At 51.6% G+C, this 18,179-nt stretch overlaps 1 protein-coding gene across 5 annotated transcripts in view; it reads right to left on the reverse strand.

Annotated features, from left to right (window-relative positions):
* Positions 1-18,179, reverse strand: part of PLXDC1 (plexin domain containing 1) — an 83,147-nt gene that overhangs the window by 37,877 nt on the left and 27,091 nt on the right. For all 5 annotated transcript variants that reach the window (XM_017497254.2, XM_017497256.2, XM_017497255.2 and 2 more), the window contains exons 3-7: positions 4,672-4,815; positions 4,344-4,413; positions 3,552-3,674; positions 2,519-2,637; positions 553-652 (exon numbers count right to left, since the gene is read on the reverse strand). In XM_017497254.2, the coding sequence (XP_017352743.1) occupies positions 553-652; positions 2,519-2,637; positions 3,552-3,674; positions 4,344-4,413; positions 4,672-4,815 (556 nt within the window). The remainder of the gene's footprint in view (positions 1-552; positions 653-2,518; positions 2,638-3,551; positions 3,675-4,343; positions 4,414-4,671; positions 4,816-18,179) is intronic.

Genomic DNA, 18,179 nt, shown 5'->3' on the forward strand with positions numbered 1-18,179 from the left:
AGGGGAGAAAGAGCTGTGACCTCCTGAAATGTCAGCATTGGAGAAGGACCTGGGAGAGAGAAGCACCCCTTCAGCTACTCCCCCATTTTGTAGATGAGGCAACTGAGGCTAGAGAGAGAATGTGATTTGCTGAAGGACGGGGAGTTAACGGCGTGGCTGAGGCTGGATTCCTGTCTCCTGGCATCCTAGCATGCTCCTGTTATCACTTGGAGGGGCGGCCAGGATGGTTGTGTTCTGGGAGGGCTCAAAACCCCTACTAGGGTGTCTTTGGAGGTTTTCTAAACAGAACAGGGGCTGAGTGGAAGGGCTGTGGCTCCCTTTCCCCTCAACAACCACAGCAGTGCCTCCTGTTGGAGATTTTGCTGGAAAAGATGGTCCCCCTGCTGTAACAAAGAAAAGCTGGAACTCACTGGGTCTCCTTTCCCCCCGGCTTCCCCCTCAGCTCTCTGCCAATTGTCCACTCCCTGCCACTGCCAGCCCCCCAGCAGCCCAGGTTCTGTCTGAACAGAGTCCTAACCCATCAAGAACTCTGCGTGGTCCCTGGAGACTCACCTGGCACATCCGGGGATGGGTTGAGAATCATGAAGGCATCTGATAGGCCGGTTTTGACAGGATGCTGGGAGGAGCTGATTTCCGGGACAGACATTGGGATCTGCGGCGGGGAGAAGAGGCTCCGTCCATCTCCCAAACGCTCTGGGGCCTGCCCAGCCCTCCCTGTGAGCTCCAGACCCATCTTCCTGGATGGTACCACCTCCTGGAGGACTCCAAGACATCCGAAGCCCAATGGGACCTCAGCCAAGTTCCAAGTCCTCTTCACACCACCTCCAAGCATGTTTTCTTCTTTTCTCTAGCTCAGTGAATGGTACTCCACGCAGGCCAGACACCTGCACCCACCCTTTGCCCCTCCCTTTCTTTCATTTCTTCCCTTCTCCATCAAATGCATCTCCAAATTTTGTTGCTTAACCTGCTAAATGGCTCTCAAATCTGTTGGTTTCTTTCCATTTCCCCATCCTCCTCTAAGCCACCATCACCTTTCTCCCAAATCATCTCCCAGTATTCCCTCTAAGCCCCCAATAACCTGTTCTCCACTCTGAATTCAGAGCGACCTTTCTCAAAGGCAAATCTGTGGTTCCCTTGCCCTCTTCATTTTTTTTTTTTTTTTTTTTTAGATGGATTGTCTGGTAGCAGCAGCAGTGGATGGGATGCCTCTGCCTCCCCAGGAGGCCAAATTCAAGACCCTCGTGAGCATGCAGTCGGGGTTGGGAGCAGGGGAGAAAGAGCTGTGACCTCCTAAAATGTCAGCATTGGAGGAGGACCTGGGAGGGAGAAGCACCCCTTCAGCTACTCCCCCATTTTGTAGATACGGCAACTGAGGCTAGAAAGAGAATGTGATTTGCTTTGCTGCCCAGGCTGGAGTGCAGTGGCACAATCTTGGCTCACTGCAACCTCCGTCTCTCAAGTTCAAGTGATTCTCCTGCCTCAGCCTCCCAAGTAGCTGGGATTACAGGTACACGCCACCACGCACAGCTGATTTTTGTATTTTTAGTAGAGATAGGGTTTTACCATGTTGGTCAGGCTGAGTCTCAAACTCCTGACCTCATGATCCGCACACCTTGGCCTCCCAAAGTGTTGTGATGACAGGTGTGAGCCACCATGCCCAGCCTCTATTTTTTTTGATAGAGGTGGGGGTCTTGTTCTGTTCCCCAGGCTGGTCTCAAACTTCTGGGCTCAAGCAATCCTCCTGCCTCAGTCTCCCAAAGCACTGGGTTTATAGTTGTGAGTCACCACACTGCTCATCATGCTGCCTCTTTTTTTTTTTTTTTTTTTAAGAGACAGAGTCTCACTCTGTTGCACAGGCTGGAGTGCAATGGCCCCATCCCCCGGGTTCAAGCGATTCTCCTGCCTCAGCCTCCCAAGTAGCTGGGATCACAGGTGCCCGCTACCACGCCTAGCTAATTTTTTGTATTTTTAGTAGAGACAGAGTTTCATCATCTTGGCCAGGCTGATCTTGAACTCCTGACCTCAGACAATCCACCTGCCTCGACCTCCCAAAGCGCTGGGATTACAGGTGTGAGCCACGGCGCCCAGCCTGTGCTGCCTTCTCTCAGTGCTATGCCAGCCATGCTCCGACTGGCCTCAGGACCTTTGCATGTGCTGTTCTCTCTCCTGGAACATACTTCATTCTCCTCTTTGCTTCCTGAACTCCTATTTATCCTGCAGATTTCAACTCTTTTCCTTAGCAAAGCCTCCCCTGGCCTCTGCCAACGTGAAGAGCTCTATGAAAGGCTCAGCTAGCACCCGGCACCTTGTCACAGTGGTGATTCTACATTTGTCACTGTAATGATGATCCAGCTCCTCAACCAGACTTATAGCCCCACATCGGTAGGACCTGCAACCTTCTTGTTAACTGCTGTGTCCTCAGCAAGCCCCGTGCCTGGTACATCATGAATTCTCTATATATTTGCTGAATCAAGAAAGGCTCCAAGATCCAGCTGTCTTTGCAGCTGGGCCCACTCACCTCTTTATAGCCAAAGACAATGCGGCCATCACGGTGCAGCACTGCCTGGAAGGTGAAACTGCCCCTGTCTTCCCAGCCTTGGAGGTAGACGTGATCCCACTGAACCACAAAGACAGTCCCTGGGGAGAAGAGCAGAGAGCTGGCTGGACGGGAGATTATGTAAGGAGCAGGGCCCTGCAGAAATGCCAGTCAGGGGCTGGGCTTGGTGGTTCACGCCTGTAATTCCAGCATTTTGGGAGGCGAAGGTGGGCAGATCATCTGAGGTCAGGAGTTCGAGACCAGCCTGACCAGCATGGAGAAACCCCGTCTCTACTAAAAATACAAAATTAGCCAGGCATGGTGGCGCGTGCCTGTAATCCCAGCTACTCAGGAGCTGAAGCAGTATCACTTGAACCCGGGAAGTGGAAGTTGCAGTGAGCTGAGATTGCGCCATCGTACTCCAGCCTGGGCAACAGGAGTGAAACCCTGTCTCAAAAAAAAATAAATAAAAATAAAAAGCCAGCCGGGGGGCAATGGCAAGGGACAGGTGTGTCCCTTCAGGATGATGGGGAAGTTTGCCAATTGAAGGAAGCAGGAGCTGGGCAGCCCACTAAAGCAGCCTGGCTTCCCAAGCAGCAAGAGGAGCCAGGAAGTCCTGCTTCAGGCCCAGAAACCGTCCTTGGTCATCTCTTTCCCCTTTCCTTCTTGTCCATTCTGACTCCTTGAGATAAAAGGAGAAATGTCTGTTCTCCTGTGTTCAGACGGGGCTCAAGGGACATCCTGGTGAAAGTAAGAAACAATAAGGGCCCCTAGCATTTATTTCACCTCCACTAAGAGTCACACACTGTCATTTTGTTTTCTCATCAGATTCTTCTGGGGAGCAGGCATTTTTAGCCCCATCTGACAAATGAGAAAACTGAGCAGCGAAAGGTAAGTGGCAGCCTAGCCGTGGGGCTATGGGACTCTTGCCCTCTCTAGGCCCGGTGCTCCTCTAAAGGGCTGGACCAAGGGATCCCTGGAGGTGGGTGACTTAAATCCTGAGATCTGGTCTCACCATTGTCAAAGTAAACAACTGTGGAGTTGTCGGAGTAGCCAGGGTTGAAGTTGGCCATCAGGGGTGCCACGTACTGAGTAGCTGTGAGCATCCGATGGATCACGTCCCCCATGAAGATGAAGCCTAGGGTGGGAGAGGTGCAGAGGAGTTACCAGAAATGGCCCAGAAGGGCCGCTTTGGGGGCCTTTTTCCCAAGAAGGGCAGCGCAGGCAGAGCTGGAAGTGAGCCTCAGACCTCTGTCACCATCCCCATCTGGCAGGCTCTGGATATGGTGTGTACGAAGCCAAAGGGCCCCAGACCAGAGAAGGTCCTCCCTGTCCCTTCAGCGAGGCACAGACTGTAGGTCAAGGGGACAGGAAATGGAGGGGACTCACAGCTTTCCCCATCTCTGGGGAAGTAGGATTCGGAACTGAAGTGCAGGAATTAAAGACAGGTGCCTCCTATCAGCAGAGAGCCTGGCCCGGGAGCCCAAGCTCTCAGTGGGGTCTCCCTCTCCCTCTTACCCAGCGACTCCGGGACACAGGGCCATCCACACCAACTCCTGCTGGCCCGAGGAGACACACACACACACACACACACACACACACACACACACACACACAGCTGGCCCGAGGAGACACACACACACACACATGACTCTCCTCCTGAGAATCAGGCTCCTATTAGAGCCAAACGTGTGTCCCCCACATTCCATCCATACAACCCTGTCTCTGGTGAGCCTCCCCTGGGAGGGCCCCTGAGATCGGGCTGAGATCTCCAAACCCTCCCCACAGCCCCATGGCGTGGCCTTACCTCCGGTTGCTATAGTGATCTGCCGCAGAGGATGCCCGTAGAAAGGGAAATCGAAGGACAAGACCACTCTCTGCAGGGGATGGAGAAAGTCAGGCCAGGCCAAGCTGCAGGCCAGGGACCTGGGCACCCACACTGCCTCATGCATGTTTGGACAGAGTGGGGAGCAGGTATGCCCAGGGCCACTGCCGGGCACCCCAACTCTGGCAAAGTCCCATGGGAATCCCTGGAATGTACCTCCTAGGTCACAGAGCCCTGGCCACAGCCATGCCCACTGACCAGGCAGGATGGGTTGACCCAGGGAAGCATGGCTGGGGACCGGGACACTCACCGAAGCCTGCCGGTGGGTGTTGGAGAGGATTGTGTGGATCTTCGCTTGGCTCCGGTTGGCCTTGGCCACATCTACCCACAATTCCCGGCTGCGGGGCTCGCTGGGGCCATAGAGACGGGACACATAGTAGCTGTGGTTGTCCTCCTGCCAGCACCCAAGATAAAGCCCACAGGAGGCATGAGTAGTCAGCATGCCAGGAATCACTCTCCGCCCCTCCTCACCCAGACTTCTGGATACAGGAAGTCGCCACCCTCCCAGGGCGCTGGACCTGTGGCCCCAAGGGCTGGTTTAGGCCTAGGACTCCCTGAGACAGCTCACTAGCTGGCTCCTAGAGGTGCCCCCACAGGCCTGTCTGCAGCCAAATCCACACCTGCTGCACTCATTCTCAGCCCTCCCGTTCCCAGGCAAGCCAGGAGGCTGCCAGCCCCTGCATGCCTTCAGAGCACGACCATGGCTGGGCTTGGCTTGGAGCATGAGGGAGGAACAGACAGGATGGCCCCAAACCAGGCCCTTGTTTTCAGGGAGCTCCCAGAACGAGGGGGAGTCAATGTCCCTGCCCTGGAAGAGTACCCTATTTAATGGAAAAGAAAAATCTGGGCTGGGCACAGGGGCTCACACCTGTAATCTGTGTCGTGAGATTACAGGCACACAGACCCTCAAGCAGAGATAATGCAGAGCCCAGTGCCCACACAGCATCACCAGAGGGCTGGGAAGGGGAGAGAAGCAGCAAAGATTCCTTTGAGGCTTATCTTTGAGGCTTTGCTGTGTGCCTGATGGAGATAAAGAGCAAGCCGGAAAGATGTGGGCTGGGGGTTCATTCTGCAAAGCCTCTCCTGCAGAGGAGAACTTGGGGCTGGAGTTTAAACAAGGCCAGGGAAATCGCTGGCAGAAAGACTTAGAGCCAGAGGGGGCAATGTGGGAGCACTTCCTGGAGCTGACCCAAGAGCACCAGTCGCAGGAAGAAGGGAGGAAGGGACGGGCAGGTTCCCTTGGCAGCCAGCGCCACAGAGATGGAGCCGCTGACCCATGAGGAGCCCTGGGTCATTAATCAGGCTGCCCAGTGGCGGTGGCGCAGACACAGCAGAGCAAACGACGTTCTCCCTGCCAGGCTGCCAGCTGCCCAGCCGGCCCTTGCCCTGGGCACAGTGTGAGCCGGCACAAGGGGTTCCTGCACTCCTCACCTGCCAGAAGGCACTCTGCTCTTACGACGAGTGACACACTCTGGGGACCCGGGGTCAGGGCAGGCAGAGGGAAGATAAGCGGACGAAACATGGTTGGTTGGTGAGGGAGGGGAGGGCATATTTCTCTGCCACTGCCCTCCCTTCCTGCCTCCAGGTGACCCATGCCTCCACCCATCCTCAGCATGGCAGTCAAACCAATCAAAAACACTTGTGCGGCTACAGCACTCTGTTCATAAGCTATGCAGGGCCCCATCAAGACACTGTCCTCAAGACAAAACCCAAAGCTCTTAGGCTGGCATGCTAGGTCCCACTGGGAGCCAGCCCTGCCTCTCTCTAGCTCCTTCTCACTCCTCTCACCACCTTGGGCTTCCTTGTGCACTCACCCCCCAGACCACATTCAGGCCACCAGGGGTCACTCACGCTGGTCCTCCTGTCTGGAATGACCGCCCTCGCCTTCTCTCCTTGGCAGATTCCTGTTCATTCAACACTAGGCTCAAACTCTGCCTTCTTTCTTTTCTTTTTCTTTTTCTTTTTTTCAGATGGAGTCTCGTTCTGTCACCCAGGCTGGAGTGCAATGGCATGACCTCGGCTCACTGCAACCTCCACCTCCCACGTTCAAGTAATTCTCCTGCCTCAGCCTCCCGAGTAGCTGGGATTACAGGTGCCTGCCACCATACCCGGGTAATTTTTGTATTTTTAGTGGAGACAGGATGTTATCATGTTGGACAGCTGGTCTCGAACTCCTGACCTCAAGTGATCCATCCACTTCAGCCTTCCAAAGTGCTGGGATTACAGGCATGAGCCACCACGCCTGGCCAAACCCTGCCTTCTTCTTGGCCTTCCACCACTGCCTGCCCAATGATGACCTCCACCCCCTACAAGACGCCTCCACTGTCCCTTAGTTCAAGGGGTCCTCAAGGGATGATTCACAGGTACTATTTGCAAGAGTCACATGGGGCACTCTTGTTGAATTTCTGGTTTTACGCATGAAGCCACCTAGTAGGGGGGCTTCCCTGATGCCACGGCCCCTGGGGTGAGGGTCGAGGATGCTGCTTCTCTTTGCTGCCATAGCCACCAGCCCTGGATTCCTGGAGGGTACCCAGAGCAGGGCACACTGCTCTCCAGCTCTGCCCACAGGCACTGAAGCTATTGCTTCTGCCCAGAACTCTTGGCCTCCCTCGGGAAAGCAGCTCCCTCTGTTTCCGCCCCTTTCCCCACCCTCCAGGAGATCTAATGCTTCATCTTTTCTCCTTGGTTTTTGTCTCTCCTATCTCCACCCATCTCTGCCGGAGACCCGATCTCAATTTAAAAAAAAATTACCCATCAAGAAACAAAGCTCCATGCACAGCAATCTGTACAGAGAGATATGCACAAAAGAAGAGTCTGCTGGCCACCCCCAGCTTGCTTCCTGGATTCACGGGTGAGCAGTTTTTATTCCACTCCTAATCAAAAAATATAGGGGGCCCTGCCCAGCACGGTGCATCTGACAGTCCACAGCACCCCAACTGCAGCCAGTTATGCTTCAGCGGGGCCACCTGCCACAGCCGTCAGCTCGCCCTCTTCCCCCCAGTTCAAACAAAAAGTGGTTTACTAAGAGGCATCAGTTAGCCTAAAATTTTGTCTGAAGAAAGGAAACCAAGTTCAGATACTTTTCAGCCCATCTTTTTTTTTTTTTTTTTTTTTTTTTTTTGAGACAGAGTGTTGCTCTGTCAGCCAGACTGGAGTGCAGTGGTGCGCCATCTCAGCTCACTGCAACCTCTGCCTCCCGGGTTCAGGCGATTCTTAAGCCTCAGCCTCCCGAGTAGCTGAGATTACAGGTGCGCGCCCCCACGCCCAGGCCAGCCCGTCATTTAAATGTCTGTTTGCCCCTGAACTATGAGCCCCTGACATGCAGGGATGGGCAGGATCACCTCTGTGCCCATGGCTCACCATCCCTCACATCCTTGGTGCTGAGAAAGGGTTTGCTGGAGGTGGGGGTGGGGAGACCAGTGCTTTGCAACGTGTTAAAATTTGGGAAGTAAACTTGCCTCCCTAAATCCTGGGCTATCTTCTTACGGTCTGTGGGTGAGGGGGAAACAGTGACCCACCTGAACACAGCCAGCACCGGGTAGCCCTTCCGTCCTTTCACGTGCTGTAGTGGGTTTCAAGTGTGTTACCTAAAACGGTAATGCTCAGGTATGAACCTCTGGTACCTACAAATGTGACCTTATTTGGAAATAGTCTTTTTTTTTAGACAGAGTCTTGCACTGTCGCCTCTGCCTGGGATGCAGTGGCACAATCTTGGCTCACTGCAACCTCCACTCCTGGATTCAAATGATTCTCCTGCCTCAGCCTTCCAAGTAGCTGGGATTACAGGGTGCCTGCCACCAGGCCCGGCTAATTGTTTGTATTTTTATTAGAGACAGGGTTTCACTATGTTGGCCAGGCAGGAGTCGAACGCCTGACCTCATGATCTACACGTCCTGGCCCAAAGTGCTGGGATTACAGGCATGAGCCACCACACCCGACCCACTGGAAATAGTCTTTGCAGACGAATCAAGTCAGGATGAAGGCAGACTGAATTAGGGTGGGACCTAAATCTAATGACGAGTCTTTATATAAACAAAGAGGGGGATGTGGAAGCAGAGGTGCAGAGGAGGCACAGCGGCACAGGGGCACAGGGAGGGTCCATGTTACAATGAAGGCAGAGATTGGAGTGTCTCGGCTTACAAACCACACACACCAAGGACTTCCAGGAGATCGAGAAGCTAGGGCAAGACAAGGAAGGATCCTTTCCCAGGGCCTTGAGAGGAAGCGTGGCCCTGCTGACACCTTGATTTCAGACCTCTGGCCTCCAGAAGTGCAAGTGAATAAATTTCTGTTGTGTTCAGCCACCAAAATCATGGCAATGTGTGATGGCAGCCCTAGGGAACGAGTATCCACGCCCACAGGTGTGTGTTACGTGGCCGGATGGGACAACCTGAAGTGGTTTTACCTCCTCCATGTCCTCCCCTTGCGTAGGGCGCTGTGGCTCTCGGTTGCACTCAGAACAAAGGTTACACCCCTTAAGCCATCCCCGTCTCTTCTTTACTAATAGATCATTGATTTGGGATTGAGCGCAGTGGTTCATGTCTATAATCCCAGCACTTTGAGAGGCCGAGGCTGGAGGATCACTTGAGGCCAGGAGTTCAAGACCAGCCTGGGCAACATAGTGAGACCCTGTCTCTACAAAAAATACAATGAAATAAAACAACTAGCTGGGCATGGTGGTGCGTGCCTGTAGTCCCAGCAACTCAGGAAGCTGAGGCAGGAGGATCCCTTGAGCCCAGGAGATTGAGGCTATGATTGGGCCTCTGCACTCAGCCTGAGTGACACAGTGGGACTCTGTCTCAAAAAAATAAATAAATAAAAGGAAAAAAATAAAACTGATTCTGTAGCAACCAGCAATGTAGCCATCTAATAAACTTCATTCCCTGGATGTCTTAAGGATTATCATGTGACACAAGCTGGCTCCTGACATGAGCTGAAGGTTCTAGTGGAGCCTTTTGAAAGAGGTCAAATTTGACGGCTTCTCCCTCTTATCTTTGCCCTTCTTCTTCCTGCCTGGAATGCAGACCTGATGGCTGGAGTTCCAGCAGCCATCTTGTGAGTTTAAGGGCAAGAGCCACACTCCAAGAATGGTGAAGTGGAGAACTAGATGGAGCCTCAGTCCTTGATGACATGCTAGAGGGATGCTCCTTAAGTCCCTGGATTTAGCTCTCTGCTACACAGAAACACAAATCCTTCCCCTCCCCATGTGTGGTGGTCTGGCCCCAGCTCAGCATCTCCTCCTCTCCCCTGCCCTCTTGTTCTGGGAATTGCCGTGCAGTTGTCTGCCTCAGGACCTTGGTGCCTCCTGTGCCTCAAAATTTCTTCCCCTTCCCTGTTCAGGACCTGACCCTTGTTTACCCACCCAGCCTCAGCTCAGGGGTTGCTTCTTCAAGAAAGCCTCTCTGATTCCCTGTTACATTCTCATCACTCCCTGTGCTTCCTTCTCCTAACGTTTTGCACACTTGTGACAATTTACTTGGCTTTTATACACATCTCCATGTCTGCTTTTCCTGTAAGATCGTAAGTTCCCCAGGAGTAAGGTCAGCCTTTATCTATCGTGTTTAAGCACAGAGTATGTGTTCAATGGAGGATTTGTTGAGCAGAGAATGACCACAAAGCATAGCTGCCTGTTTTGCGGACACCACTGCATATTCTGAGGCCCAGGATAGGATCATTCTACCAAATAAAGCAGGGCAGCTGCAGATGCTAAACCGAAGTCTCAGCGTCACCTGAATACAGCTTCCACCTGGGAACCTGAGCCAGCCTGTGTTTAAGACAGTTGCTTTGAGGCTCGGAGAAAGATCTGGTTTCAATCAGCCTGATTCCCAGGCCCCGCACAGCGAGAGCCTTCCTCAAACCTCCAGGCATCTCAAATGAGCGCCCAGGACAGAAGCCACGCTCTGCCATTGTGAAGCCCAAACAGATGCTGAGGTGTCTCTTGCCACCTCAGCTAAGACTATAAAGGGTGAGTTTCCTGGGAACGCATCTCCGCAGCCCCTTTCTCCAAGTTCTCTGCTTCACAGCAAAGACAAGTGGTCTGGCTCATAGTCCCCACTAGCGCTGCTCTGCAGAGAGGCCAGGCCTTGGCTTCTCTGGAACTGGTTTCGGGTGGAGCCTTGGATGGAGCCTTTTTTTTTTTTTTTTTTTTGTCATTCATTCTTTTTTATTTAACTTTAAGCAGGGCTTGATCAGAAAGAAGAACTCAGAGGAGTAAGGCAGCACCAACACGAGGGCGTACGATTCACCCCAGGCTCCCCCCGAAACCAGTTCCAGTTGAGTGTCACGGCCTCAACTCTGACACCTGGATGATCCTTGGACTCGTTCGTGGAGTTGCCAAGGCCTCCTGCAATGGCACCTCTTAACTGACACAAAGCTTTCATCTCTTCTGACTCAAGGAGACTCAGAAATGAAAGGAGGTACTTGCTGCCTCTAACTCCTAGGCTGAGATTCTCTCCAATACGTCAGCAGATCCCAGGGAGGACGAGCACCTCGAAGCCTCATGAGGCCCTACTCAGGCTGCTTCAGGCCTCAGAAGTGCCAAGTATAGCCAGCCTGCCAGAGGAAGGACTGGCTCGAGGGCAGTGCCATGCAGAATCTGCTGCAGGCCCCAAACAGGCCCAACAGACTGCCCTCCTGGCACGCCTGACTTTGATTACCCCAGGTCAGTGAAGCCAGGAGCCATATCTGCTCAGCTCTGGCTAAGGGCGGCCACAGAGTGACGCGTGAGGCCAAAATGCACCCTGGAGGGAGGGGGTGACTTGCAGTGGGATCACTCCCAGGCAGAGCCAAGCACAAAGCCTGCAGGGGAGCATGTGGGAGCATGGGAGGAAGGAGAAGGGAAGCTGGCATCTGCAGAGTGGGATGGTAGAGTGCTGGGCATTTCATATCTGTTACTACACGGCAACCCTAGGAGGTGAGCACTAATATTAGTCCCACTATCTCAGTTGGAAAACTGAGACTAGAAATCATGTAGCTGTGCCGGGCACGGCGGCTCACGTCTGTAATCCCCGCGCTTTGGGAGGCCGACACAGGGTGGATCACCTGAGGTCAGGAGTTTGAGACCAGCCTGGTCAAAGCGGTGAAACCCCGCCTCTACTAAAAACACAAAAATTAGCCGGGTGTGGTGGCAAACGCCTGTAATCCCAGCTACTTGGGACGCTGAGGCAGGAGAATTGCTTGAAGCCGGGAGCAGAGGTTGCAGTGAGCTGAGATTGTGCCACTGCATTCCAGCCTGGATGACAGAGTGACTCGCACAAAAAAAAAAAAAAGAAAAATCATGTAGCTGTATGAAATCAGGTCAGTTCCACTCAAAGACAGTGACCTTTCCTCTGTCCACTGTCTCTGAGTTCTTTAAGCAACAGCCCCCCCAGGAAGGACTTGGGGTGACCTGCCAGTCATTCATTAAAATCTCAATCAGGGCTGGGCGCAGTGGCTCACGCCTGTAATCTTAGCACTTTGGGAGGCCAAGGCAGGCGGATCACAAGGTCAGAAATTCAAGACCAGCCTGACCAACATGATAAAACCCCATCTCTGCTAAAAATACAAAACTTAGCCAGCCGTGGTGGCACAGGTCTGTAATCCCAGCTACTTGAGAGGCTGATGCAGGAAATTCGCTTGAACCCAGGAGGCTGAGATTGCAGTGAGCTGAGATTGCGCCATTGCACTCCAGCCTGGGAGCCTGGGCAACAGAGCAAGGCTCTGTTTCAAAAAAAAAAAAAAAAAAAATTAGAAGGACCACTGTCTGGAGGTGGGAGCTCAGGGACAGTGGCGCATCCATCTCCTGACCCCCAGCACTTCCCTAGCACAGGGCCTGGCACCTGACATCTGGCGGGTGTTCAGCATCTGCTTGCCAAATGAGCTGAATCAAGGATTCTGCAGCCAGTGGTGTCAAGGCTGTGCTGAGAATGTGCAGTGTGGCTCTGACAAAGACATCTCCAATGGCAGGTGACACAAAAGCCACTTACAGAGGAACCAGCTGCCTCCTCTGGGAATCCAAGCCCATGGAGGGCTTTCCCCAACCTGGGACATCCTGGACACAGGAAGGTGTCTCTGGATTCCTCAAGTTCTTCTCTGAGGAAGTGGAGATGACAAGGGAGATGCTTCTGGGGCAAAGAAGAGAAAGAACTCCAGGCTCAACCCAGCTCCAACGTGGAGGATGTGTTAGACCAAGCGTCTGAGAGCCCAGCAGCAGGCCAGCAGGTGTGGAACATGGACGACTCTTGTGTCATCAGGGCATTGTCCTAAGTGTGACTGCGCCCGGGTCCAAAGAGGGCTGCCTGTAGCTGCTGAGGCAGCATGCTTCCTTGTTGGGTTCAAAAGGAGAAACTTCTCACCAAGAGTGATGGAATGCAAGATCTTCCCTTCAGTCTTACTGAACCATCTGATGCAGGCCCCAACTATGACAGGGACCAGGGCTGTAAACCAGTCTACTTCCCCAGGAACTGGGGATCATGGCTCCACTAGGAAAGGGGAATGGAAGCTGGGTGAGCAAAGGCCTGACATCAGGGTTGATGGAGAATGTGGCTCAACGACCAAGACCAAGCTTCTCTGCCATTTTCTTTTCTTGTCTTGTCTTTTTGAGACCGAGTTTCACTCTTGTTGCCTAGGCTGGAGTGCAGTGGCACAATTTCGGCTCACCACAATCTCTGCCTCCTGGGTTCAAGCGATTCTCCTGCCTCAGCCTCCCAAGTAGCTGGGATTATAGGTATGCGCCATCATACCCAGCTAATTTTGTATTTTTAGTAGAGATGGATTTTCTCCATGTTGGTCAGGCTGGTCTCGAACTCCTGACCTCAGATGATCCACCTGCCTCGGTCTTCCAAAATGCTGGGATTACAGGTGTGAGCCACCGTGCCTGGGCATCTTCTCTACCATTTTCAGCGTGGACTTCATTGTAAGGCTGGGCACCTTGTAGTGACAGGATGGCTGACAGTGGCAACTAGCCCTGTGCATCCTGGCTCATGGAAGCAAGACAGGCACAGCACACATCTCCCCAGCCACCAAATGAACACATGTGCTACAGGATGGTAGGGCCAACCTGGGTCCCGTGCCACCTCTGGACTAGGGAGCCCTAGATGCCAAACAGCTTCCACCTAAACCAAACACCGGGTAGGCGGTAGGGTTATCATGGAACCCAAGATCCCATTCCTACTGTTCAAGGCTGTAAGGTAAAATATATGTTGGAAAGTCAACCACAATGTCCACCTGTCAGTTGAATCCTGCCAATGAACCAGTACTCTCAAAAGACAAGAAACACTTTGGGAGGCTGAGGTAGAAACCTCACTTGAATCCAGGAGTTCAAGACCAGCTTAGGCAACACAGTGAGACCCTGCAAGTCTACAAAAAAAAAAAATGCAAAAATTAACTGGGAGTGGTGGCATGCACCTGTAGTCCCAGCTACTTGTGAGGCTGGGGCAGGAGGTTCGCTTCATCCCAGGAGATCAAAGCTGCAGTGAGCCATGATCGTGCCACTGCATTCAAGCCTGGGCAACAGAGCAAGACCCTGTCACAAAACAAAACCAAGAGACATGCCTTTTACTTTCTGGAAGCAGAGCTGAGTAAAGGGCTTGGCTGGCCAGCATCCTCCAATCTGTCCACATGCCCAGGGAGGCACAACAATTCTGCCAACCAGTCAGGCCTTCTGGAATAAGAAAGACCCTTCAGCTGGGGCAGGGGTGCCCCATTGCCTGTATTGATTGTCTCCGTCCAGTTCTTTATGAGGCCAGAGCTTACCCAAGTTCCTCAGGGCTGAGCATCAGTGATGCAATTAAAATTGTTGCCACCTACCCAGGGTTTTCTAGAACCAATCATTTTAGACTAAAATGTCTTTTCTTTTCTGTTCTCTTCTTTTCTTTCTTTCTTTTCTCTCTCTCTCTCTCCCCCCCCCCTTTTTCTTTTTCTCTCTCTCTCTCTCGGCAAACTGCAACCTCTGCCTCCTGGGTTCAAGCAATTCTCCTGCCTCAGCCTCCCGAGTTTCTGGGATTACAGGTGCATGTCACCACGCCCAGCTAATTTTGTACTTTTAGTAGAGATGGGGGTTTCACCATGTTGGCCAGGCTGGTCTTGAACCCCTGACCTCAGCTGATCCACCTGCCTTGGCCTCCCAAAGCACTGGGATTACAAGCATGAGCCGTCATGCCCACCTAGTCTAGAATTTCTGATGCTCCTGGAACATCAACGTTGTATGGAGCCCTGCTAACTAACATTTCAGGTGTGGCATTATATTTTAAATAATATCCTTGTACCAGACATGTTTTATCCTTGTACCAGGATGTTCCGTCCCTATCCCAAGGACGTCTGCCCCCCATCACCCCCCACAGGCCCTGCTGAGTGATTACACCCACCGCAGTCTCCCACATGACTCTGTGCTTCCTCAGACTGATTGGACATAGGTAGTCATATGATTCAAAAGCAGCCCATCTGTTGGAAGCCTACAATCTCCAGCTTGTGCAGCCTGAACCCTGGGGAGGGTGAAGTTGGGAAACTGAGAAGCTAGCAGCAGGAGGGCTGAGCTGAAAGATCATGGAGACTTGGGAACTGAAACCATTCAAGATAAAAAGGGTCTGTGAGAAAGAAAACAAGGAACTGAAACCATCTTGAGCTGTCTGCAGAAGACTCCTGATCCACAGAAAGGAAAAGGCAGGTCTGGCTTCAATAAACATATGCTGAATTAATGAAAAGGAGGCAAGAATTGGGGGAGGGAGTCTGGTTCCCAACAGCTTTCCAGCTTCCTTGAGGTCTGGCTGCCCTTCATGTCCAGCCCTTGGGTTTGCCATGATCGTTCTCTGCACCCTCACAATAATCCTTCTTTGTGGGACAGCTCAAATAGCTCCTTGGAACCAAAAGGACCTTAAATAGAATAGCCTTGCTTATGGGGTGATCAGAGGAAAGACCTCCAGGGTGAGCCCAGGCAGTCCTTCATTGGTATAGACAGCAAGAATCTGGATACGCCCAACAGAAAGCAAGGATACATGTTTGGGATGATGGATACGCTCATTACCCTGATCTGATCACTATATGTTATATGTATTGAAGCATCACTATGTACCCCATGAATATGTACAATAATTTGTCAATTTAAAAATTAAATTAGATAGGGCGTGGAGGCTCACGCCTGTCATGCTGATACTTTGGGAGGCCCAGGTGGGTGGATCACTTGAGCTCACGAGTTCAAGACCAGCCTGGGCAACATGTTGAAACCACCATCTCTACGAAACATACAAAAATTGGCCAGGCATGATGGCATGCACCTGTAGTCCCAGCCACTCAGTGGCGGAGGCAGGAGAATCACTTGAGCCTGGGAAGCTGAGGTTGCAGTGAGCCAAGATCATGCCACTGCACTCCAGCCTGGGTGACAGAGTGAGACCCTGTCTCCAAAAAAAATTTTTTAACTTAATTTTTAAAAAGAATCTGAATGAGAAGAGAGAAGTGAGAAACTAAAATTTCTAGGGGAACATTTCCCTGGCAACACATTGGCTACTGTAAACTAAAAATCCTAAGTCCTCCAACTGACTGAATGGATCCCCTCTTGGCCAATGGGACCCCAGAAAAGCCTTAAAACTGAATTCCTGGCCATAATGGGATGGGAGGCCAGACACACCTCATTGTAACCCTTCCCTTTGGCAGTTTAGACACAATTGACCAGCATTAATATTAAAATAGAAATCAGAAGACAGAATGGACTCTGGGGCAATATGATACCAAATTTTAAACAGGACCTTCGGCCATGACAGGCACAGGCTAAATCATGCGCCCCTGCAGGCCAGTCTGACTCAGCGTATTGAGTCTTACTCTGATATGTTACATGATGTGCCAGATAGGATGCGTGAGATGATGGGACTGGCAGATCATGTGATACATGACGTGACATGACAGGCAGATCACATGATGATTAGCAGACTTCTCTCTCTTAACATTCTTTTCCATGGACTCCAAGTTTTCTATTTTTATTTCTTTTAGATTTTTTTTTTTTTTTTGAGATAGGGTCTCACTCTATTGCCTGATCATTTCTCACTGCAGCCTCGATCCACAACTTCAGTGCTCAAATGATCCTTCTGCCTCAGCCTCTTGAATAGCTGGGATCACAGGCGTGTGCCACCACACCCAGCTAATTTTTTTTTTTTTTTTTGAAATGGAGTTTCGCTCTTGTTGCCCAGGCTGGAGTTCAATTGGAGTGCAGTGGCGTGATCTCGGCTCACTGCAACCTCCACCTCCCAGGTTCAGGTGATTCTCCTGCCTCAGCCTCCCAAGTATCTGGGATTACAGGCATGTGACACCACACCCTGCTAATTTTGTAAAATTTTGTATTTTTAGTAGAGATGGGGTTGGGATTATAGGCGTAAGCCACTGCACCTGGCCAAACACCCAGCTAATTTTAAAATTTTTGTAGACTCAAGGTTTCGCCATGTTGCCCAGGCTGGTCTCAAACTCCTGGGCTCAAGCAACCCTCTCACCTTCACCTCCCAAAGTGCTGGGATCACAGGCAGGAGCCACTGCACTTGGCCTCTACTGACTTCAGGTTTTTGGATAAAACCTTACTTCTTTAACCAATTGCAAATTAAAGAATCTCTGATCCCACCTGTGAGTTCTCACTTCAAGATATCCCACCTTTTTTGGGCCAAACCAACATATAAACTCCATACATTAATTTATGACTTTGCCATTAACTTCTGCTTCCCTAAAACGTATAAAGCAAAGTTGTCACCTGACTGTCCCAGGATCATTTAAGGCTTCTTGGGTTTCTGTTTTCTCCAGGCTGCAATCACTCATGGAGGCTCAGAATAAACCTCTTTGAAATATTTTACAGAGTTTGATTTTCTCACCAACACCACCATGATTCTTCTTCTATAAAGTCAATCACTGCTGGCTTCTTGGCTGGCCATTGGGAAAAGAGTCCCATGGCTTGGAATTCACCAACTTCGGAGACATTTCCCAGCTGCCACCATAAGTCTCTTATCATGCTGCCACCCACATAGGCAGTTTTGATAGAGGAAGTCCTAATAATTGTCTCCCAATAACCATTCTCTTCTTCCTTGAGTAGCAGAAGCAGCTCCCAGTTGTAGCTAGGCACACAGCCGCCCTGTTAAACCATATTTCCCAGCCCTCCTTATGCCTAGGTATGGCTACGTGACTATGTCTGGCCCATGGAAGATGAACAGAAAGATTGCCTTTAATAAGAATGGGTGACAGGGTGCGGAGGCTCCTGCCTGTAATCCCAGCACTTTGGGAGGCTGAGGCGGGCAGATCACTTGAGGCCAGGAGTTCGAGACCAGCTTGGCCAACATGGTGAAACCCCACCTCTACGAAAAATACAAAAATTATCTGTGTGTGGCAGCAGGCACCTGTAATCTCAGCTGCTCAGGAGGCTGATGCAGGAAAATCACTTGAACCTGGGAAGTAGAGGTTGTAGTGAGCTGAGATCACAACACTGCATTTCAGCCTGGGCAACAGAGCAAGACTCTGTCTTAAAATAAAATGAATAAAATAAAAAAGATTTGGAGCTGGGCGCGATGGCTCACACCTGAAATCCCAGCACTTTGGGAGGCCAAGGTGGGCAGATCACTTGAGGGCAGGAGTTTGAGACCACCCTGGCCAACATGGTGAAACCCAGTCTCTACTAAAAATATTTAAAAATTAGCTGGGAGGCCGGGCGCGGTGGCTCAAGCCTGTAATCCCAGCACTTTGGGAGGCCGAGGCGGGTGGATCACGAGGTCAAGAGATCGAGACCATCCTGGTCAACATGGTGAAACCCCGTCTCTA

Source organism: Cebus imitator, unplaced genomic scaffold, assembly GCF_001604975.1.
Source record: "Cebus imitator isolate Cc_AM_T3 unplaced genomic scaffold, Cebus_imitator-1.0 Scaffold228, whole genome shotgun sequence".
Classification (NCBI taxonomy): domain Eukaryota; kingdom Metazoa; phylum Chordata; class Mammalia; order Primates; family Cebidae; genus Cebus; species Cebus imitator.